Source organism: Onychostruthus taczanowskii, unplaced genomic scaffold (assembly GCF_017590055.1).
Source record: "Onychostruthus taczanowskii isolate IOZ18803 unplaced genomic scaffold, ASM1759005v1 scaffold20, whole genome shotgun sequence".
NCBI lineage: Eukaryota > Metazoa > Chordata > Aves > Passeriformes > Passeridae > Onychostruthus > Onychostruthus taczanowskii.
The window spans coordinates 12,518,002-12,542,636 of NW_024499240.1; the positions used below are offsets into that span (position 1 = coordinate 12,518,002).

At 42.2% G+C, this 24,635-nt stretch overlaps 1 protein-coding gene across 3 annotated transcripts; it reads left to right on the forward strand.

Moving 5' to 3' along the window:
• Window positions 1–181: 181 nt before the first annotated feature.
• Window positions 182–17,017, forward strand: GTF3C3 (general transcription factor IIIC subunit 3). Of its 3 annotated transcripts, XM_041403753.1 has the most exons (20): window positions 184–492; window positions 1,372–1,474; window positions 2,534–2,766; window positions 3,139–3,262; window positions 3,763–3,954; window positions 4,203–4,368; window positions 4,903–5,050; window positions 6,072–6,144; window positions 7,159–7,245; window positions 8,264–8,367; window positions 8,961–9,132; window positions 9,552–9,754; window positions 10,332–10,433; window positions 11,324–11,459; window positions 12,109–12,346; window positions 12,714–12,904; window positions 13,528–13,652; window positions 15,221–15,373; window positions 16,291–16,417; window positions 16,508–17,017. In XM_041403753.1, exons 1-19 carry the CDS (start codon window positions 394–396, stop codon window positions 16,411–16,413), a joined length of 2,772 nt encoding a protein of 923 aa, XP_041259687.1. In that variant the 5' UTR covers window positions 184–393; the 3' UTR covers window positions 16,414–16,417; window positions 16,508–17,017. The 3 variants fall into 3 exon arrangements, with proteins under 3 accessions (XP_041259688.1, XP_041259687.1, XP_041259686.1); XM_041403752.1 differs by having other exon boundaries at window positions 185–492; window positions 16,291–17,017; XM_041403754.1 differs by lacking the exons at window positions 11,324–11,459; window positions 12,714–12,904; window positions 13,528–13,652; ... (1 more) ...; window positions 16,291–16,417; window positions 16,508–17,017 and having other exon boundaries at window positions 182–492; window positions 12,109–12,264.
• Window positions 17,018–24,635: the final 7,618 nt, after the last annotated feature.

The window sequence follows — 24,635 nt, forward strand, 5'->3', positions numbered from 1 at the left end:
TTCAAAGCTGGGAAATAAATGTTGCCTTTCAGTTTATTAGAACGAGATGTCCCAAGGTGTTGTGTGGCAAGTGTTCAGACCCTCTGTGGGTCCAGCCCCTTTCTTGGGGGCCCTCTGGCCCCGGCTGCTGCCTCGCCGGGCCGCGCACGCCCCTTTCTGCCCGTGCCCTGCTCGGAACTGCCCCATCCCTCTGAGTACGGAGTTAAACCCTCCGAGGCAGCAGAGCCCGCCGTGCCCCGGCCGTGCGCTCGGTGCCCGCCATCGCTCCCGCCCTGCCCTCAGCGCGGCCGCCGCCGCCCGGAACTCGCGCGGGCAGGCGCGGCTGCGGCGGGCGCCATAGCGGGACGGACGCGGTGCCTCCATCAGACGGTTCCCCCGGGCCGTGGCGGAGCCATGTCGGGCTTCAGCCCGGAGCTGATCGAGTACCTGGAAGGCAAGATCTCCTTCGAGGAGTTCGAGCAGCGGCGCGAGGAGCGCAAGAGCCGCGAGAAGGTGAGTCTGCCCCGCCTGGCCGCCCCACGGCTCGGGCCGCCACCCTCATGACAGCACCTGGCAGGGCACGGCCCGCTGCCGTGTGTGTGGAGGGGCTTCGCTCGCTGCCTCTGCGGCTCCGGAGTTGCGAACTTCTGTGCCCAGATGGCGGCGGCCCGGCAGCACCGCGGGAAATCGGTGCTTTGGGTCGGGGCGAGGAGCTGCCTCGGCTATAAACTCATCCAGACTGTGCTGCTACAGCTCCCCCGCCAGCGCCTGAGGGAGAGAGCCGCTGCGGCTCCGCGTGTGGCTTCTTGGCAGCGGTAAATAGAGGCAGACGCGGTTCGGTGTCCGACGCTGTGTAGGCGGTGTGATTAAAAGAAAACACGCCTGATTTGTCGGAGTGTTGCGGTTCTTCTTAACTTTGCTGTGTTTGTGTCCAAGTGCTACTGAATTTGTGCATTTCTTGGTCTTCAGAGAGCAGATTCAGCTGAACTCAGCTGTCATGGAATGATAAGTGTTACCCTAGGGCAGCATTCTTACCGGATTAACGAGTGCTGGATTGATACTGGCAGGCTTCTGGAAGGATTTATCGCTCAGAGTTTTTTTTTCTAATACAGTCAACCATCCCACCTCTCTGTAATGCCAAATAAGCAGTGGACTGGTCTCTTCAGTCAAACGTAGTGTGAACAGTCACCATCTGAGTCTCCCCACACTGATAAAAAATATAAATGTCCTGAAAGTAAGGAATGCTGGGTTTTATACACTTAAAAACTGTGCTTATCCCACCTGTTTCACTGGCAGTGCAAAGGCTGGAAAGCCAAGTGGTAACTGTAAATGTAGGGAAATAAAAATGGGTAATTCTATAAAGGTAATAATTTGTATTTTTGGTGTGTGTAGGATGGTGAAAATGCATCTGCTGAGGAAAATGAGGAAGATGTAGAGGCTCCATCTTCATCCAGAAAAGCATCTGGGAAATCCCAAAGTCAGGATGAAACTGATGGTTGGTGTTTCTAACATAATCATGTTATGTGTTTTAAAAGGCACTGGAAACATTTGCTCTTCAATAACTGACTTCATAAAAACCTGGCTCCATTCTTCCCCTTCTGGTCTCTGAAGGAACTGAAATAAAAGGGACATTAAATTAATAATTAAGTGTTTTTTTCAGGTGGGGGCAGGGGAAGATAAGTCTTACGTTTAGATTCTTAATATCCAAGTCAGAATAAAAATAACTAAATATATGCAAGTCGAAAAAAATAACCACAAACCCGGGTGTGGTCCCCATGTCCCTCTCCTATATATGCAATACATGGTAGATTTATGTCTCAGTCCCAGCTTGATGCTGTGGTTATTTTTTAATAAAATCTTCAGGTGTCCAATCCTCCAGTTCAAACCTTTGAACCCTACATATTTGGAATTTTTTATTATAGATCTGTGGTCAGCTGTAACCCTGGGTTCACTTCATAATGAGAAGCTGTAAATAAAAAATGGAAATTTCTTAAAAACTATATGCCTTAAGCATATCTTACTTATTTTAAAGAATTCTGTTCTTTTTCCGAAGAAATGCAAATAACATGAATTTTGTATTTACACATGTTAAAAGGTACTTGCTGTCATGGATGGAATGGTTACAAGATCTTGTTTCAATGGCTTTGAAAAATTGGTTGCTGGATTGCTGTATAGTAGAATTCTGTGCTCACTTACAGCCTTTTCAGCTGAAAAGCTTATTGCAGCCAGCCAGCTCAGTGCTGGAAAATTGCTTAATCTTCTTCTGGACTGAGAAAAATGTTGATTAAACTGTGGCTTCATTCTGTCTTGTTCCTTCCTGCTTTCATTTCAGATATCTAAAGATGTTACAGGCTGGGCCATACCAAGCATTGGTGATGAATGATGCAGAGCCTTAAAACCAAAGAGGCTGTCAATAGTTTTTCTGCATTTCTGCAGGCAGCACTCTTACAGAATAGCTGCTTCAAGTGGGCTGCTGTTTTCTCTGTGCTTGTCCACGGAAGCAGCTTGTGCTCTTCATTATATCATAAACCTATTTTACTTCTTTGGCAACCAGGAGAAACAGCAGATGGGGTCAGTAAATCTGTCCATCGGGTCTTTGCATCCATGCTTGGGGAAAATGAAGAGGAGGAGGATGAAGAGGAGGAGGAGGAGGAGGAAGAAGAAGAAGAAGAAGGAGGAGGAGGAGGAGAAGGAGAGGAAGAAGAAGAAACTACAGAGCAGCCTACAGCTGGAGATGTTTTTGTGTTGGAGATGGTTCTTAATCGAGAGACCAAGAAAATGATGAAAGCAAGTGTTTAAACTTTCATATAACTTCCATTGTCTCCTGAACATAGTGCATGAATGCCACTTTTTGTGACTTTTAGCTGCTTACTGAGAAATTTGCCTGAAAATTGTTCCATGTAGGGTAATCCTGCTTATGCTGGTGTTTGTTACGCTGTCTTTGTTTATTATAAAAGCACTGTAATTTACGGTTTGAAAGCTTTCAGAAATCATGAAATCAGTTTTCCCAGTGTCAGAAAACTATGAACATTAGCAAGTCTTTTGGTCAGTTATTTATTATTGCTAATACGTAAATAACTTGGTGTTAGGTGGTGTTAAGCACAACAGGGTGTCTCCTGAATTTGGGCACAACTCAACCTTGTTCCCTTTTCCATTTAGGAGAAGAGACCTCGCAGCAAACTTCCCCGTGCCTTGAGGGGTCTGATGGGAGAGGCCAACATCAGATTTGCTCGAGGAGAGCGTGAGGAGGCCATTCTGATGTGCATGGAGATCATTCGACAAGGTATGGGAGAACGGGCAGCCTTTGGGCTTTTTAAGGATGAGGTGAAGTTTCCATGTGCAGGAGGAGGATTCAGTGTGGCTTCACTGAAGATGAAAATCAACTGTACAAGCAAAGTCACGATATAAGGAGTAGAATTAAGAATTGTGGTGCACTCCCTTTATTTTTTTGCTTATAACAAGAAACTAGCACCCCTATTCTGCAGAGGCCCAGGCCTTGGCTTAGCTGTACACAGTTTGCTTTTACTGTCTTTGTAGACACAAGGTATAAGCATCAGCATGCCTTGCAGTGTAGAATAATACTGTGAATGGTTGTTGTTAGATTCAGTCAGCCTGTTTAATAATTTACAGACAGGAATGAGAAACTTGTCTACAAGTTTTTCCTGAATTTGAACAGCACATGTTTCATATCATTCTGATACCCGTTCTTTGAGAAAGGGAAGTTATTTGTTTCTAGTGTGGATTTTAAACAATAAATCTTAGTAATTCTTTTTCTTTTCACAGCTCCTCTTGCTCACGAGCCATTTTCCACTCTTGCCATGATCTATGAAGACCAGGGGGATATGGAGAAATCACTACAGTTTGGACTGATTGCAGCTCACTTAAATCCTAGCAATACTGAGGAGTGGGTTAGACTGGCAGAAATGTCACTGGAGCAGGACAATATTAAGCAGGCTGTTTTCTGCTACACAAAAGGTAGTGTAGCAAACACTTTAATAATTCAAAATTAATGCTATGTGCTGATGGCAATTGTTCTGTTTTCTTCTCCTTTCTAGTTTAGTTTGCTTCGGGGTGCTAAGATTTCTATACCTCTGTGTAGACTTTGATAAATGAATCTGCAATCTTGCAAAAACCCTGTGCATGTCCATGAACACAAGGAAATGAGTGTGAAATCCACTGTTGCATTTCCTAAACTGCCGCTGTGCTGCTGCTTCCTCCCGTAGCTCTGAAGTACGACCCGACCAACGTGCGCTACCTGTGGGAGAGGTCCAGCCTGTACGAGCAGCTGGGCGAGCAGAAGATGGCCATGGACGGCTACCGGCGCATCCTCAACCTCCTGGCTCCCTCCGACGGGGAGCGCTTCATGCAGCTGGCCCGAGACATGGCCAAGTGAGCCGGGCTTGCAGACACCGGGCTTTGCTTTGCCACGGGAGCCTTGTGGTTGAAGTGTGTAGCTCTCACACAGTAGTTTTTGACCTGTCAACTGCTTTCTTGTGGAAAGGTGTTGCTGCCTGTTTCAAAACAGATTAAGCTCTTTTGATCTTCGTGTTTGGGAAGTGGACCAAAAAATACGAGGATGTAAATTATAACAATGTTATTAGTGAAGGTTTCTTAAAGCAGGTTGATGTGGGACATGATTGATGCCTGTCTTCATTGGAGAAGTGAAATGAAAAACTTCAGTAATGTCCTAACAAACAGGGGAGAAGAAAATTGTTAATTATTTGAAATATGTAAAAGTTTTCAACAGTTGTAAGGAAAGGAAAACCACTCCCTTTCTCACTGTCTTTTGTGACATCCACTTGCTAATTAAAACCTTTGCTAAAAACCAAAAATCAGAGAAATATGAAAATCCTCTCGCTTCGATTCAAAGTATACATTGTCAGTTATGTGAATTACCTGCTGTTTCATGTCTGTATTTTACAGGAGTTACTACGAAGCCAATGATGTCACCTCTGCCATTGAGATAGTGGAAGAAGCCTTTACCAAGCACCAGAGCCTCGTGTCCATGGAGGATGTTAACATTGCAGCTGAACTGTACATCTCCTCCAAACAGTACGACAAAGCTCTGGCGGTACGGACACCTCAGTGCACTTGGGTGGCGTTTTCAGCACCTCTTTGCCTGCCAGAATGGATGGTCTATGTTCATAATTTATGTTCCTGCAGTGCTAAAATGGGGTCCTGTTTCTGTAAAAATAGAGCTCATCAGAAACAGATTGCTTGCTATTAGTTCTGTAGTAATTAGCATTTAAATTAATGGTTGGATTTAATTAATTGAGGGCTGATAGATTTGTATGTTGTTAGAGAGTTAAAATTTTGGGATCCTTCCTCTTCTTCTCTATAGTGACTGTAATCTTAGTAGCCAGAGAAGACCTTCAGGCTGGTTTTGTGAGTAATACCAGCAGAGGTCATTCTCTGAGTGGAAGGTTAAAATCATGACACAGAAAGGTCTGATACTTCAAATGCAAATTGTTGTGACTTATCTGGCAGACTTGTGTTGCAACTAATAATTTATGCATTAAGCACTAAGCATACATTCCAGAAAGACAACTCTAAGGGATCAGGAATTAGAGAATGTTGCTTCTCTGGTCCAAATTTGTTAACTCTCACTTTTGAGGCATATTTCCAACTTGATTTGGTCTGGCTTTGAGAGGGAAGATGTTGGTATTTGGCCATTGTCATACTTCCCAAGATTGATTGAAAAGACACTGTAAATTGGGACTTGTGAACATTTTATTTGTTGATATTAAATTACTTAGGGTTTTTTTCCTTTCTTTAGATTTTATTCAGCTCTGTGTCAGAGCACAGTATCATGAGCTTACAAACAATTCCTCTGATCCTTTTTTGTACTTCTTCCCTCCTTAAATGTCAGTCAGTCAATTTTATGTACACAGCATTTAGGTACTGGATTTATTAATACAGTAGAACTATAGTCACAGAGCCATTTCCATGTTTCTTTTTGAAGGTTCTGCTTGGGTAGATGAATGCAGCTTTACCTCTGATAACTTCTGTAATGTCTAAAACTGTCACATAGGCTGGTTGCTCCATTTATGCTTTAACTTTTTGAAATGATCCAAGTTATTTTTCTGTTTTAGGTTATTACAGATTTTACCGGAATTGTACTTGAAAAAAAAGTACCAGAAAGAAGTGCAGCTGAGGAGAAAAAGGGTAAGTAGCTGTCAAGTGGTTACTGTGACCCTGCTGTTCATGTGGTGTGACATCTTTCCTTTACCTTTTCAACTCCTGGGTATATTTTGCTGCACTGTTGACAGGCTTTTCTCTATGGAAATCTGTGGGTGCTCTTAGTGAGTTACACGGCGTGACCTCAGCCTGCTGTAAGAAGTTACTCTGGTGTCCCCCTAGCCCTGCTGACTCACTGAAGACAAGGACTGCTCTCCAGGCAACTGGAGGGCTTTTAAAGTTCTAAACATTCCTCTGAGTTTACATCAGACCAGCTATTTCTACCGCTAAATAACTTCTAAAAAAAAAGATTAAAAGATAAGCTTAGTGACAACTGTGCTCAAGAATATCAACCTTTAATCCAAGAGTAATGTTCTTTATACATCCTGCATCTGTTATTAACCACCTAACTGAAATCTAGGCATGCTAGCTTATAATTTAATGAAGTAGGTTGTCTTTGAGAAACCTGCTTCATCAAAGTAATTTCATCTGAAAATATTTATTTAGGCTGTAGAATGGACACAGAACACAAACTCCATAAGGAGACAGTCTGTTTTGTGATTAAAGTGGTTGTCTCAGCAATCTGATCCAAGCCCAATACAGGTATAAGGTATTTCTGTTGGCTTTTTGCTCTGATTGGCCAGGTGAAAATACAGGTGATTTATGATCAACTGTCCTGATGGAGACTTTCAGCAGGTAATTTATAAGAAATAAAACTATCATGAGTCTAGGAATTAGAACACAATGTTTCCTGGTTACCTCCTGTGTGCCATTGGATGAGAGAAGGTTTCTAAAATAGAGCTGGGTTCTCCACTCTCTGTTGCTTTGTAACTTTTATAACTGCTTCCTGCTCTGCTGTCCTTAAAAAACAAAACAATACAACACAAAAAAGCCCCAAACCAAAACAAGAGAAACCCAGTCCACTTTTCAGAGTAAACTGCCAATCAATTTTGGATTCAAAGGCAAGTAACTACTGGTTAATCTGATAATCTTTTAAAAAAGACACAGGTGCAGCAGTAGAAACTCAGGAAAGCCAGGAGGCTGTGACTGACAACCAGAGTCAGCCAGCTGCTGAATCCAGTGCTCCAGGTAAGTAATTTTTTTTAAATTTCAGACAAGTCTATGAACTGATCATATGGTTAGGAACCAGCTTACAATCATGTAACAGCTGGAGATTTCTAACAGCACAGAAACAGGGCTTCATCCAGAAAAGGATTCTTCTGTACTTTTCTTCTTTCCCTTTCTCAGAACTTCCCTCTAACCCAGACAGACAGTTGTAATTTTGTGAAATATATCAGGAGGGGAATAGTTACCCTCGTGCTGGGTATTGCACTGTTCAAAGAATGATGAATCAGTCTGCATGTTGTGATTTGCATTAAAGGGTTGTGAATATAAGAGGTAAAAGGGAAACCTTAGGTTGGAAATCAGAGTTTTCTCAGGTTTTAGCACTGAATGGTGCAAGCACTGAAGTGAAGGAGAACTTAAGCAGGAGTTAAGAAGGTGTCATGACTGTATGTGAAGGACCTGTGGTAATGGAATTTTATTGTGTGACCTCTCATTTGCTGGTGTTGTCATGGGTAGCTACTGTGCCTCTTGTTTGCATTCTGATGAGGTTGCATTCAGCCTACCTGTTGTGTGAAGTTCTGCAGTTAACTCTGCTTAACAATGTGTTCAGGCAGTGCCTGCTACACAGGGCTTCACTTAGCAAGAATGAGAACCTTGATACCGGGCATTTTCTTCAAATGGTAAAGGAGAAGTGGGTACAGGTGCATAAATTGTTAAAGGAAAGCTTTATTGAGCAATAAAGTAGGCAAGGATCCTTAAATAGGCAAAGGATCTAAGCACATGCTGTGGAGTCCTGCTGTTGGAGTCAATACAGACTGACAGCACTTGGTACCTCACATGGAATTATTACAAAGACAGTAGGAAGATGTTGCTCCAACTCTTGGAAAAGATAAAGGAGGAGGAAAAGGAGGGTAGACAAACACTTGCTAGAGCTGATAAGAATATTTTCTCAGTTCCTGAGCATGGCCTGGAGGGGATGTAGTGCTTGAGAAGTGCTTCTTAAAGCCTCAGAGTTCAGAAGGAAATTCTTATCTTGTCCCAGCTGTGGAGAAGGTCAGCTGCTGCATACCTGAGGGTGTTCCCATAGACATCACGGTCAAGCTGATGGTGTGCTTGATTCACTTGAACATCCTGGAGCCACTCAGTGTAAGTGGAAACCAACTCACAAGGTGGGGGTAGTGTTCTAAAAAAACACAAAAGCAAGTAATTGTCCCTGTTTTCATAAACTGGGGTGGCTGAGGGAGCTGTGGAGATTCTTTTTGCTTCTCTCCCACTCCAGGAGAGAAACCTCACAGTGCTGTAATAGCAGAAATAATATCTTTACCCTTAGAAATTATGACAGTGTAAGTATTACTAAAGCACAGTAAGTCACAGCCTGTGTGCTGTGACAGGCCCAGGACAATATTGCAAAGCTGTGAACACTAAGGAACATGTTTTCACTTAGTTTTAAAACCATACTAAATCTGAAGACTGTTCTTTCAAAAAGGATACTCCTCACTGATGGGCACTTTAACCCACTGGACGTGTGAAACATCTAGAGTAGAAAAATGGGGCTTCTTCAGGAATGCTGAATTTCAGATCTTTTATTTTTCAGTTCTAAACTAACATTTAATTAAAGGAAGTATAGTCCAGAATGCAAATGAATAAAAATCATAGGATAAAAATGGAAGCTTCCAATAAGCATGCCTTAAAGAAATTGATTATTTGTGCTTTAAGTGTTTGTGTGGTTTTTCTTAAAGCCGCTTTTGACTACTCTGGTGGAACAAAATCCAGAAGATATGGGTGACTTGTATTTGGATGTCGCAGAGGCTTTTCTGGATGTTGGAGAATACAACTCAGCCCTGCCTCTCCTGAGTTCCCTTGTCTGTTCAGAGCGATACAACCTGGCTGTTGTGTGGCTTCGGCACGCAGGTGAGAAGAGGCAGGACTGCTCAGCATGGGGAGATGTTAATGCAATGCTGAGCATTCCAGGGACCTTTATCCAAGACCATGGGAATTTTGGATTGACTGGTTGAATGAGAATTGGTATTTGCAGAATGAAGGTTATCATGACGACTCTGTCAAGCATTTTTTTATTCTTCATGTACACTGAAATGTATATCAGCTAAAAGTACTTTATGTTCATGTAAGTGAAGCAGCATCTATTCTACATTTCATCCTGTGTCAGCTGCTGAAGTTTGAAGTGATGCATCAGTGTATATATGTGAATATTAACACTTAAAAATACATGTTTGGGGTGATTTTACTAAAGAAGGTATGTTAATTTATTTGTAAACTTTGAAATCTTTTTCTGCCATTTTAGTGTCTTGTGTTGCTTATGGTATTTCTAGAGTGCTTGAAGGCTTTGGGACACATGGAGCGTGCTGCAGAGAGCTATGCCAAAGTTGTTGATCTTGCTCCATTGCATCTCGATGCAAGAATCTCACTTTCAACACTTCAGCAGCAGCTGGGCCGGCCTGAGAAAGCTCTGGAGGCTCTGGAGCCAATGTATGACCCAGATACTCTGGCTCAGGATGCTAACGCTGCGCAGCAGGTGGGTAAAGTGTTCTGTACTTCCATTTAGGATTTATTATTCTGCCAGCCTGTGCTACTAGTCCAAGATGTCTGCATAGGACCAAGAATTCAGACTTATCTCCCCAGGGGGACCTTGCAGAGGACAGTGATTGATCCATTACAGTGTCAGGGATGCATCCTCCTGAATTTCTCCCTGACCATTCTCTCAGCTTTTCCCCAGTCCCACCTGATAACTTCTGTGCAATGCACAAGCTTTTGGCCACTGAGAGCAAGTTGTGACTCTTCATCAGGTTGATCAGTAGTTGCTACATGTGGGCTACATGGTTTGGCCTTTGTTGATTGTAAGCAGAGGTTCTGAATCCCCTCTCTAGAAGCACCCTCATCGTAGGTAAGAGTCATGCCAGATATCTCTGAAATGGGAGAATTTGGAACTGTAACTCCTGAGAGCAGTTTAGGGAGAGCTCACCTGCTGCTGCAGATTCTTACAGCTTTCTTGAAGCTTTTACTATCCTATTAATACTGTACCATGTCAAAATTGTTTGTTTTATAAACTCTCTATGCAAGAGATTTGAATAATAGTGTTCACTGTTGTCCAGGAATTAAAGCTACTCCTGCATCGCTCGACACTGTTGTATTCCCAAGGCAAAATGTATGGTTACATTGACACCTTGCTCACAATGCTGGCAATGCTGCTGAAGGTAAGCCAGTCTCTCCAGCTGCGCTGTAAGAAATTGGGTAGCTGTGACTTGGGTCAAGATAAACTATAAATGAACTCAGAAGGAAAGCTAGTGGGCTTTTATGTGTATGTGGTTTCATAATTTTGTTAGGTAGTAATCTTGCAGGTAGCCTGCAATAGTGGTGTTTCAGCCTGTGTGTTCAGAACAGAGGACTGTGTGTGTAATTATTGATACAGTGACTTCAAATCCCTGTTCTCAGTGTGCTTACAACCCACTGAATTCTAAAGCTGCTTCTTGCCTTTTTAACACTGAGCACAGTGCTTTTTTAAGGTGTTGATACTGGCTTCTATTTCAACAATTTTATTTTTGATTTCTTTCTTTATTATTTTCTTGTGATAAAAGGAAAAACAACAATTTGTTTAGCCAGTAAATAGAGTGATGGCGGTTTTGTGTTAATTAATTTTTGTTTATTTATAAATAGGGAGTGAGTTAAGGGAATATTTAGACCTCAGTTTTATCCATCTGCTCAGCACCTTGACTGTTGTATTATACTGGTTGAAGAGTTGACTATGCACAAACTTCTGAAACTGATAAAGGCAATGTTCTTCTTATACTTCTCTGCAAAGAGTCTTGATTTCAGTAAACCCAGGGAAGTTCCAATCCCAGGAGAAGTCTTTTTAAGTAGCTTGAAGAATTTGTATATTGCTTTTGCTTAGCCCAGTTTGCACTGGAGCATGAGGCAATGCAGAGATGATATTCCTGTTGGGAATGTTCTCTCTGATGACCTTGCTGTGTGGTGGTGTTGCAGATTGTTTTGGGATGAGGTGAGCCAGATGGATTGGCCATAAAGTTGCCTTTGTCATAGGATGTTACATTGTAATCTGAAATGCTGCCCTTAAATTTGTTTCTAGGTAGCAATGAGCAGAGCTCAGGTGTGTTTGATATCTAGTTCCAAATCTGGAGAGAGACACCTCTATCTTATTAAGGTGTCAAGGGATAAAATTTCTGACAATGATGACCAAGAGACAGCAAATTGCGATGCGAAAGGTAAAAAATCACAGATCGTTTATTAAAAACAAAGCAACAAGGTGAACTTCATAGTTCTGAAAAATTATAAAAATGCTCCTATTTTGCATGCTACATCCATGCAGCTCATGTTAGCATTGCTTTATTTCTAGGGCAAAGAAGGCAGCAAAACTGAAGATAAAATATCTTAAGGGAACAGTCCCCATTCAGAGAAAAATAGTAAGATTACAGAATAATTCAGATTGAGAAGGGCCTTGAGAGATCTTATGGGCCAACATTCACCTCAGGGGAAATAGCATACACGCAAATCTAGAATGTAATACAAATAAATACATTGTATAAAAGTGGTGTGATTTTTTTAGATGGCCAGGCTTGGTTGAGCCAGACCACATGTACTAAGCACTGCTTGATAGATTAGGGAGAGGAACTTCATTGCATTCATGTAGTATGTTTACAGCTTGAACTGGGTGTATTGCTTGCTCTTTGTTCCCACTTTGTGTTTTTTGCTGGTGTTTTATGAACTGCCCTTAAACTGAGAAAAAGTAAATACTTCATATTAGCTGGTAGTGCTACAACATCTCTGAAAACAGTTTGATATATGCATCTATTTTGTGAAAATTTATCTTTCTTGTTCTAATTTTTGTCATCTTTCTGGCTCCAATATTTTTAGCAATTTTTGCTGTCCTCACAAGCGTTCTGACAAAAGATGACTGGTGGAACCTCCTCCTGAAGGCTATATATGCCTTGTGTGACCTCTCCCGGTACAAGGAGGCAGAGCTACTTGTGGATTCCTCACTGGAATATTACTCATTCTATGAGGACAGACAAAAGCGCAAGGAGCTGGAGTACTTTGGGCTCTCTGCTGCAATTCTGGACAAGAACTTCAGAAAAGCTTACAACTACATCAGGTGGGCTGCTGAGAAGGCAGAGCAGTCTGTGCTGTAATTGCCTCCACCGAGGCTGTAGTCGCACTGCTGATAATACTGCTGAAGTAGGCAGGTTGATGCATTCCAGCCTTGGCTAAATGAGAGGAGGCTACTGAAACTGAAGGAGCTTTCCATTAGCCGCAGATTCCAAAAATGCACAGTGCAATAGGTTGGTTGATTTGGCCAGAACCGTTGGTTCTGTTTTTTACTCTCATCTTTGCCTCAGTCACTGACCTTCTCTTTGAGTTTCTGTTGTTTGTTCTCTTCCCTGAACTGCTGGGATTTTATTGAAGATACAGTATATAATACACAGCATTTACTCATTTCTTGCACCCTTTTCATGCTGTAGAATCATGGTCATGGAGAATGTCAATAAGCCCCAGCTGTGGAACATCTTCAATCAGGTCACTATGCAGTCTCAGGATGTCCGGCACCATCGCTTTTGTCTCCGCCTGATGCTGAAAAATCCTGACAATCACGTGCTGTGTGTCCTCAATGGGCACAATGCCTTTGTGTCTGGCAGTTTCAAGCATGCTCTTGGTAATATCTTTCATGTTCTAATATCAACAAATAGAACAAGTGAAAGTTTGTATAAAGGGAAAGATTTTTTTTCATCAGAAAATTATAGGTTCACAATGCTAGTCTGGTGCTTTAATTATTCTGTACACAAATCAGAGCATTGCTGAAGGGTTTTGCTAATAAAAATTAGGCTGGCATGTTTCAAGTTTAGCACACATTGCAAATATAACTAACTTGCAAAGATAATTGGAGGCTAATGATGATAATAATGACAGAACCAGCCTAATTTAAACAGCAAATACAGCTGGTTGCATGTTTTAAGCAGGCCTTTGAAGTAAACCTGCTGCTTTCAGTCAAGTCCTCCAAATGTCACATTTAAATCCCAGGAAGGACCATGTTTGCCTTCTCTGATCATTTTCTGCTTCCATTTTTACATCACAGTCTGCATTTTTCCTTCAGAATCCAATGGGTGCTGAAAATACAGAATTTTCTTCCCTGTTTTTTCCTGTGTATTTTAATGCAGGTATATTAAACTGTTTATTTTCTTAGTTCACACTTCTAATTCAAATATTTTCTTTCTTGTTCGTAACTTCTTAAGGAATGTTTTTCACAACCAACATCTTTATTCATTTATTTGCTTTTAGGTCAGTATGTGCAAGCCTTCCGTGCAAACCCAGACGAGCCTTTGTACAGTCTTTGTATTGGCCTGACTTTCATCCACATGGCCTCTCAGAAATATGTGCTGAAAAGGCATGCTCTTCTAGTACAGGTGAGGCAGTGAGGTTCTTGTTATCCACAGTGTTTCTGGCTTTGTATCTTGCAGGTGGTTATGACTACAACACACTTTGTTTAAATAATTTTTCATAATTAAGATGGCATTTCTAAGGAGAGAAGTGGTAAAACATGAGCACAGATGAATGTGCTTTCGACCTATAGTTACACCATCTGAATCTCCTTTCCTTATGGGTAAAGGTAACTTGTTATCTTGATGTTAACAGCTGCCAGTTGTTTGTGAAAATATTACTAATTTCTTGGTGGTTGTAATCTGAGTTTTCTTTCAAAATTTTTTTGGCCTGCATTGCTGTAGAGTGGAATCTGTGCCATGTGCCCTTCATAGCTATGTCTCATACTGCATTATTGAGGGAAATTGTACAGACTTGGAAAGTGGTTTTTTTCCCTTTTACACTCTAACACTCTCTCTGTAAAGATCTTGTGAGCTCCAGTTTAGCTACCTTCAAATTTTCAGCTTCATTATTCACATTTTTCTTTTCATCTGCAAGATCCAGTTACAAACCACGGACTGAGTAGTCCCAAACAGAATCTTGAAAGTAATTTCTTCTACTTTACACCAAGTGTTTTCATTAAGTTGAAATACCTTTTAATTCTTGTAGCTGCTGAGCTCAGTCAGCACAATATGGTGTGGATCCTGAGCTCTTGTGACTTCTGAAATTGCTGGAAGACTGTAACTTACACTGGTTTTGACAAAAGCTACAGGCCCCCAGCTACTTTAACACAAAACCAGTTATGACAGTGCCCAACTTCAAGGCGTTTTGAACTTGCAAACTTTGACCTAATTTTAATACTTTTATCCACTTTTTTTCTGTAACCAGCCTGCCTTTTTTACAGGAACTGCCCTGTCCTCCTTTTATACATTCTTCAACAATGTCCTATTTATATTACCCCCTGGCAATACAGTTCCCTGCTCTCTCTCTCCTCATTTCCTGCTTACTATACTCGGTGATTTTACATCATTTCTTGCTGCTATGGTAGTTAATTAGTAATTCAACCACAGTGACCTACTGGTGACCTAAATTATGATCATTAGCTGCTTGTGTCTGAACTAATTCCTCATTTTGAGGGAAGTACCTTCTCTGTCCAACTTTGATGTTTTGAACTTGCAAACTTTGACCTAATTTTAATACTTTTATCCACTTTTTTTCTGTAACCAGCCTGCCTTTTTTACAGGAACTGCCCTGTCCTCCTTTTATACATTCTTCAACAATGTCCTATTTATATTACCCCCTGGCAATACAGTTCCCTGCTCTCTCTCTCCTCATTTCCTGCTTACTATACTCGGTGATTTTACATCATTTCTTGCTGCTATGGTAGTTAATTAGTAATTCAACAACAGTGACCTACTGGTGACCTAAATTATGATCATTAGCTGCTTGTGTCTGAACTAATTCCTCATTTTGAGGGAAGTACCTTCTCTGCTACCAATACAGTCTCTAGAAAGAAGGTCCTCTCTTTACAACAGAATCATCACACTCCAAAATGGCAACAAAATAAAATGCACAGGAGGGGAGGAAAAAGTTGTGTGCTCAATTTCTCTTACAGGGATTCTCCTTCCTTCACCGCTACTTGGACCTGCGTGGACCATGCCAGGAGTCCTTCTATAACCTCGGCCGTGGCCTGCACCAGCTGGGATTGCTGCACCTGGCAATCCACTATTACCAAAGAGCACTTGAACTTCCCCCCCTCACCTTAGAGGTACTGTAACTTTGTAAGTTATGGACAGAGAATAAAGTCAGGAAAATGTGAAGGATTCCATAGTCATAGTTAAAATAAGTACATAAAATCTCTGTAGTTCTGCCTCCTTCAATTTCTATTTTAATTCCTTGTCATTGGAAGCCCAAATCTGATTATCACCTGATAAGGTATTTAAGCATGTGTTAAGTTCAAAGATGTATGAATTTTGAAGGATTTAGTCATAGGCTGAAGCAGCAGCAAAAAGAGTTGCTAAACAACTTTTCCTGTTTAAGTAGCTGACATTTCTACATACTGCATGCAATGAATTATAACTGGAAGTTCTGTATACTCACCCATGCTATAAAACAGCATGCTGGAGCAAGATGGACCAGTATTGGGAATGCCTAATTACATCTGAGCCATAGTTTAATTGTAATTGATCTGTATTGGATCCTAATTGACGTGTTAAACATTTACAAGTCTGGTCTGTGGAATGGGTAGATAGAAGCATTTCAAGGGTGTTAGAAAACGTGCATTGTTGGTAAAGTAAGAGATGAGGGTGTTAGTCAGCCCTAGGAGTTCAGAGCAGCAGTCTGTGACCCTGTAAAAAATGCAAGCAATATTCATGTTCTGATTGGAGAAACAAATACTTAGCATACAAAGACAAATTAAGATAGTACTTTGCTGGGTTATAAGCTGGCTATTTAACTTAGAGCTAATGTTTTGAGTGTGGAATTTTATAACTTCGGTGATTAACAACATGATGTGGAAACTCCTTAAAGAGGGAGAGCACAAAGAATACTTGCTCTGTTTCCATACAGCTGAAAGCCTTTATTGGCTATGAATATGCAATTTGATTCTACTGTAATGGCTACTCACGTTTCTCTTTTATACTATTTTTCTATATTGATAGCTTTTTTTAATCATTATTTTTACAGGGAATAGAAACAGACCAAACAGACTTGAGAAGAGATACTGCCTTTAACTTGTCACTCATTTACCAGAGCAGTGGGAATACCAGAATGGCTCAGAAGATGCTGTATACCTATGCAGTTGTATGATGAGGTTTGTGGAGGTGGAATTGATACCCTTTGCATTGACCTTTGCATTATGCAGTGCTGGGGAAGCTGGTTTTAATTACAACTTTTTCTGCAGAGGGTCAGAGACGTAGCTGGTCCTGTGTTGTGGCTTTGTGGATTGCTTCTGCCATTGGCACTGGATCACGTGTGGGTGGGAGCTGGCATCCTGAGCGTGCTCATGAGTGGCTGCTGTTAGCTCTTCTCCTTTGGTCCACTGCTCTCTAAATATATTCAGTTTTGTATATAGACTCAAACAGTGAAAACCAAGGCCCAGTGTGATTTGCTGAGGCTTTTGGGGGGAAAATGTACAGTGTGCAGTATTTCAGCTAATTACCACTGAGGTTGCTGAAGAAGCCATACTCACTGGTGATGAGGGTATTTTAATGTGCTGCGTTAAGTTACAACAATGTGGAACCATCCTAGAGGATGAGGAATTCAGAATTTCAAGATCTCTAAAATATTCAGAGTTTTATAGGAGTTCATGTTCTAGCAGTTTTTGTATTTGAAGGGGATTGATCTTTGTTTACTGAAATCAATGTAACTTTTGTTCTTTCTGTCAACTTGTTAATAAAAGTTCTGAGGTTAATGATGTTTACTTATTCTCAGCTAACATATATCCTGCTGAATAGGACAAACCTAAAGCCATATGGCACACACCTTTAAGCAGCACAATTTAATGAAGCTCAAGTGTGTTTAGCTTTGCTGGTGTGCTGAGCCGCCCCTTTGTCCTCAGAACAGCCATTTGCCTCAAGGGAGAGAGGCTCTTGCATTAGTCTGCAGCCCTACCATATAAATTACAGTTTAGGGCCAAATTTCTGGAGGAACAGAAGGAGACAATTCCAGAGTGTCCTTGGGCTATCCCTAGGCTCCAGAGGCACGCAAGACTTTTCTCCCTATTATACTAAAGAAGTGTCACAAATAACATGTGTAGGTCCCACAGAAACAGTAGTGCCATGGGTCAGAGGAGGGGGTGAGCAGCTCTGCTGAAGCAGGTCAGAGTGCAACATCACCTGTCCTGAAGCCAGGTTCTGACACCACATAGAAGAGTAGGCCATGATGAAGATGAGCTGATCTTTGGTCTTGAAAACTGTCCATGCTGTAATCATCTTGAGCATATCATGACATAAGTCTCCTGCTTTAACTACTCTTTCTCCAGTCTGTTGTTCCACAGTAGGATAGATTGAACAAATTCCACTAATTCTTATGAAGGTAAGGTGATGTGTGGCATAACATCACACACCTAATGAATTCCTTCTGTGCTCCTGAAATAGCCCAAAGCTTAGGTTCTCTCATGACCCAGATATCATCTCCCATTATAAGCAGCCGGTCCTGCCAGTTCCTCCCTGCCCCAGTCACGTCAGCTTCCAGCCACAGGCACATGACTCTATCTTCAGAAATTCACCTGAACCCTCTGCAAGCCAGTCTTTGTTTTGATAGCACCTGCCAGGCCTTAGTCTCAAGCTGGTGAAAGGGATAAAAGCTAATGTGTAGCCTATCAACAGCATAGGGTTTACAGTGATTACAAATAAAGAATAATTGGTTTGCTATAAATAGTAATTTTACTATGAGCCTCATAATGCAAAGAACCTGAGTCAAAAAGACAACATGAGAGGTCAGAGTGAATTCAAATCAGCTGTTAGGGTTTAAACAAGAATTCCAAAGTTCCCTACAGATGGGTGCCCTGTGAGCACCTTTTATCTGCAGCTGGCCTCAGCAATTCACACCTATCTAACTGTCAGAGCAAGTAAAGTGCCAGATTCTTCCACACCTGGGCGCTAGTAGAGAGTCTCCTGGCAGCAGGTGATGCTCTCCCAGGGCTGGGAATCACCAGTCAGATGAGCTCATTTCCTGCACAGCTCACGTGAGCCTCTCCAGACGTGAGCTGGAGGCCTGGTCTTTGCCCTGGGTGTCCAGGAAGGTGTGAGGGGGAGGCTCCTCACTTTTCCTTCTGGAAGAAGAAGATGTGCTGTTTTATGAAGCTGATGACTCTTTGGGAAGTCTTTGTCATTGAAGAATCTTTGTCTATTGAAGAAGAGATGAAATTTTAGCAGTTTAATACTGACATCTCTAAAAAGTTAATTACATGGCTGTACAAGAACTAATTATGGAGACAGCTGAGGAACCTACCCAAAGAAGGTAAGCATGGCTTTTGGAAGGGTGTCTGTAGAGGGCATGGACAAGGGAAGAGAAACCACTGATACGGAGCTGAATGCAGAGGAAAACAGGTTAGCTCTTAGCTTTCAGATCAGTGCTTGCTTAATGAACATCAACCAAGCATGAAGTGTTGAGCACCTTTTCTAAGTACAGAACAGTCCCTTGAAGCTCTCCTGTACCAGTAACATTCCTTGCTGCTTCAGTATGTCTTTTGGCAAAATGGGAGGGAACAAACTAAAAGAGGTCTGCTCTCCACCCCTGAGCATAAGGAACTACAAAAGAAAGTCTAGAAAATTGAAATCCTGATAACAGCCTGGAAAATACCACTCAAGTAATGTTTCTTTGCTTCCCTCTTTGAAATAAACATGCTTGCCTTTTTTACCTCCTTTTTGGAGCTGCTCTCATCTTGGCTTGAGGTTTTTCAGGACTTTGCAGGCTGTCAAACTTAGATGTGAACCACTGGTGAGTTACTGCTTCTAGGCCAGTTGTGATCTAGGCAAGGTGGTGCAATTAAAACTGCAGAGAGGAGTGATGTTGTGCTGTGTTCCCCATGTGAGGGGCAGGAACAGCACACCCTTCACATCTTTCTCCTGTACACACGAGTAGGAGCTAGGTGATAACTGTCTTGCTGTGCTGTGAAAAAGAGTTGCCCCTCTCTTAGAGGGGTGGTGAAATCAACTTGGGGCTCCAACACAGCATAAAATACAGTGGCATAGCAAAGGGGGAAACAGGTGCTGAGTGCCACAAATCCTGAGAAAATGAGAGCAGAATAACTTTATCTGACAAGTGCTATAGAAATACTCTTTTATTATTGGGATCTCTTTCTAATCATAGAACAATACTTGGACTGATAAAGCAGCATGTAAAACCTGAGTCTGGGGCACTTTATTACTTTTTTAAAAATTTTACTTCATGATGGTTCATACTCTATAAACATCTAATCCCTTCAATTTTCACACCAAACTACTGCAGTAATCCATGCAAGCTATAATAATTTGGATATTGTGGTACAACGATGTAAGGACAAATGATTCTGGGGGCAGGGGGTGTGGTGGGTGGTTTTGCATGATGTCACATACAGTGACATAACAGCAGCACAGGGGGTCAATTTACTTGGCCACAACACTTCTGTTTGGTTGGGTAAGAGAGATGTTTTGAACCTGATAAAAACAATAGGCTGTGGGGAACAAAAGCTCTTTAGACAATCCCCACTAAATTGAGCTGACTTATATGGGAAAAAAAAAATCTTTTTTTCTTTTAAAGTATGATAAATGCCACTTAGTTTCACTTAGCTGAAAAGGACATGTGTACACCTCACTCTTCATCAGAGGATTATAGCTGAGATTGAAAGGGTTACTTGGTGCATATGCTCAATATCTTGTTATCTGGCTTTTGCACTTCAGTCATGAAGAAAAAAGATGTGACAAAATAGCTCAGCCTGCTTTTAGTGCAGAAACAAAACAGCATTGTTTGAAGTGAACACAGAAGGGAAGTGACAGTGTCTTTTTACTCAGAGCAACTGGTTTTTGTCTCTGAGTCTCATAGCACGAGAAGCAGGAATCACTTCTAATTTATCCTTCCATATAAATAATTCCAAGATTCATTCCAGCAATTAATTTAGTTTTAATCTAAGTCCAATGTCTTGGTCACCTCCCACTGTCACTACCCTCAGAACTGTTGCATAAATGCAGCTTTCTTGCTCTCTTGTAATCACTACACATGCTGTGCTGTTTGAAGAAAGGTGGGAATCTTTCCACCACTGTCCCAAATTCTGTGACATAGGTCACCATGAATTAAAGCTTTACTTCCTGTTTGTTTTTCATTACCACCACAGTGTGCCTCCCTCCTTATTAATCAGTAATTTTTTAAATAGAGTTTTGTATGTTTCCAGTCTTTCAACCAATTTTTACCCATCTATTTTGTTTTAATGCCCCCTGGTGGCTCTTAGCCATTCTGCTATTTTCACACATTATGCAAAATTAATTATTCCAAACCTAGACTCCCAAAGGCAGTGTGAGCAGCACTGAAGATGATTTTGATACAGAACTCTCTTACTATGCATTTGTCACTACACAAATAAGTAGAGAAAAGAAATAAGCACTCCCTTCCAGATGAGGTACCAAAGAGCTCAGGTTAAACAACCTTGTCTTAGATTAATTAAATCCAAGTTTCCCCTTTGAGGTGCAAAATAGGATGCTGGGAGGTACCTGCATTTTGTCACAGGTCAGTTTATTCTTGCTGACAGACAGCTCTGCCAGCACCAGTTGTACCTGCTGCAGAGCACACTGGGGGAAAAGGAGCAGAAGTCACCACCTCATAGGAAAACAAAGCAAAAAGCAACCCAAAAAAAAAAAAAAAAGTTCTCGGTATATAAATTGCTTCAGGTATAAATTTTCAGTTATATGAAACAGTAAAGCAGATTAAAAAAATCAAAATATCTTCAAGACCACCTTATTTTTAGGAGTAGCTGCTCAAATTAGTACAATTGTCCAGATGGCCACAAGAAGGCCACCGTCCTAGAAGCACAGCCAACAGAAATGGAGAGATGAAAGAAACCTTTGACAACAGGGAACAGAGAAGCAAAAAATAAGTAGAAGAATAATGAAGGCATGGACAGAATTAAAGTAACTTGGACAGTAAAGGATACAAAAAAAGTGTGACATTTTTTTTAATGTTCTGAATGCTCTATTGATTCCTATTCTTTATCTTAAGGAAGATGAAAAAAGAGTTCTGTGTCAAGCAGGAAAAAATGTATCAATATGTTACAGAGTAACTACTATAGAAATGAAACTTTGATTATCAAATGACACACATTCAAAAGATGTTTCAACTAATTCATTTTATCAGTTTGATTTTAGGAACTTATCAGCAGCTAAGTGTTTTTTAGAATCTCCAGTGTATGAAAGTGGTTATCACATCCAGCACTGTAAAAACTAGATGGTAAAAGCATTGGTAGCACAGTATTACTAAGCTTTTACTCAACTTTTCTGGAAGCAGTCAAGTACCCTGATCTAGGTGAGACTAGTGAGAAATAATGGAATGGGAACAAGTTAAAAATGGGAATGAAGTGCCAAGTGCAAATGAAGAGGGAAGTGACAAACCCCCTCTTTTACTATCTGCATTCTTTGGATTCAGTTCATTTTCTGCCTGTAGCGAGAACAACGCTCTCTAACTGACACGTGTGGTTCACCAGTGTTTCACAGTTCTTGCACCACGTATTTTCTCCCGCGGCTGCTACCCTGGCCTGCACAGGGCTGATGGCTGGGTGGATAGCAGGTGTTTCTGGGATCTCTGAGAGGAGCTCTCCTGTAATTTGCTCCAGGTGACCCTGCCTTGGCTGGGGAAGGGGCAGAGGGGTGATTGCACTAGATGATCTCCAGAAGTCCCTTCCAGCTGTGACTCTCTGAAGTGATTGAAGCTGAAAAGGAAGAAAGACTGACCTACTCTGTGTGCGCTCCTGAGGGACCCGCAGCAGAGACAGCTGAGGCACAGCCTATGGTGGCCCCTACCGAGCATTGCTCCTGCTGGCTTCCCCCTCACATAATCACAGCATGTGAGTACTCAGTTGGAGGGGGCCCACAGGGATCACTGAGTCCAACTCTCAGCCCTTCACAGGACACCCCAAGAATCACAGCCTGTGCCCCAGAGCAGAGTTCTTGAGCTCTGCCAGGCTTGATTCTGTGGCAGCTTCCCTGGGGAGCCTGCTGCAGTGCCCAGCCACACTCCGGGTGAAAGAACCTTTTTCTAACATCCCTCCCTGACACAGCTTCAGGCCATCCCCCGGGTCCTGTCAGTGTCACCACACAGCAGAGATCCATGTCTTCCTCTCACGAGTAAGTTTTAACAGCTATGGGGCGTCCTCTCAGCCTCCTCTTCTCTGGGCTGAACAGACCAAGTGCCCTCAGCTGCTCCTCATACGGCTTCCCCTCAGGGCTCTTCACGATCCTCGTGCTGCTCTTGTGAATGCTCTCTAACAGCTTAATGCCTTTTTTTTATATTGTGGCGCTCAACACTGGACACAGGAGTGAGTCAAAGTAAGGACACACCAGCGCAGAGCAGAGTGCGACAATCCCCTCCCTGGACGGGCTGGCGATGTTTTGTTTCATCCGCGGCCCGCTGCATCCCCTCCCGGGGGCCGGGTCCCCCCAGCCCGCAGCGCCTCATGAGGGAGCCCCGCGGGGCTGCCGCACCCTGCGGGGCCGGGGCGCGCCGGTGCTGGTGAGGGGGGACCTGTGCTGGCCCCCCGAGCCCCTCGGCAGGGCTCTGTAAATAAGCCTCGCCTCTGTCTGGTGCTTAGATGGCGCTGGCATTGCAGCGTTTCACAGCAGAACACTGAGGGGATTTAACTCCGGCTGGCGGCCTGTGGAGGGTCGCTCCGCCCCAGGGAGATGCGCCGTAGGAGCGTGCTGACAATCAGGCTGAGGGGTATTTTCACGCGTGATTAATTTATTACATATCAAATGGCATGCAAGAGGGGATGGCTGGAAGCTGGAACACAGTAAGTTTAGGTTAACTACTAAGAAGAAAACTTCACTGAGGTGAGGGATAAGGCTCTGGCACAGGTTGCCCAGAGAGGCTGTGGATGCCCCATCCCTGGGAGTGTTCAAGGCCAGGCTGGTTGGGGCTCTGAGCAACCTGGTCCATCCCCTGCCCATGGTAGGGGATGGGAACAGGATCATGTTTAATGTCCCTTCCAAACCAAGCTGTTCTATGTTCAGCTGGGGCCTTGAGCAAGCATAGTGTTTTATATTTGTAGCCATACAGCTTGCAGTCGTTTAAGACAGATACACAGATCAGTAATTGTATTGCATTATACTATGCATCTGAGATGTGGGATTTTTAAAATCGTACCCCTTTTTGTACTGAATTTCTGTTTTATGCAGAGAGAGAAACTGATTTTGTAGCCTTCTGGTTAGAACATACAGCTGTAGAACTGGGAGGTCTTCTGTCTGAAGTAGGCAGCAAGTAGTAATGCTACTTCATTAAGCATTAGATGTTCTGGGAACTCGAGCAAAGGTGTTTAAGCTGTCTATCATAGAGCCTTAGTATCTCCTTTTAACTTTTGGCAGCTCATATGGCTTCTGAGGGACATCTCTGTATGACTCAACCCTTCCCATGCATTGGACAGGGACCATGAGCCACTGATTCCCAGCTGAGGATTTTCCTCAGGATCAGCATGCAGTGTGAACACCATCACTTGGGCTCAGCTTTTCCTGAAGCTTCTAATATGTTGAGGTAATATTATTGATATAATATATATTTGGGGTGAACTGTTTTGTAGGGCATGTTGAGATGCTGTTATTAAATGTATGTCTGGAATGGAAAGGTTGATTTCTAAAAGAACTTGAAGTCTGTAGATGGCAGCAGAGAGGAAAGATATTTATTAGGACCTCTAAATATGGTGATGGTGCATTTTATGACTTGTGCAACTGCAGCTGGTGGCTCTCCATTAAAGCTGAAATTTTTGCACTTTACTGATGAATATAATTATTTTGATTTAAGGATTTTTTGACATGACTGTTTATTTTGGAGGAAGAGTTGGAGCTTTTCTGAGCAGAGGGTGACTCTGCAGGCAGGGCAGCAGTGCATTGGATCAGTGCTGTGTATGTAATAAAAAGATCTTCAGCTGACGTAAGGATGTCATTGCTCCACTTGAGGATTTGCTCCAGAAAGCCTTTGCCTGGGGGATGTTGCTAGGAGGCTTGTGAAGAAATGTAGGATGTGAGGGAATATAAAAATCACTTGGGAGAAGTAAGATTAAAAAGATAAATTAAGTAACTCTTAAGTTTCTCACCTAATGCATAAATAACATTGTTTTTATTGTACAGTTTCTCAATAAGTGTTGGTGCTGTATTAGGGTGGTCATTAATGGGAGGATTTTGATATAATGACCATGTGGGGATGCCTGGTTTATGCAGTAGAATAGTGTGTGTATAGGAGGTGAGAACATAAAAGAGCAACTGATACGTGGGTCATATGGTCAAATGGAAATTGTATTTCAGAGATCCTTTCCTGAGCTGGGGTAGGGTAGCACTGTTTGACAGAAAGAT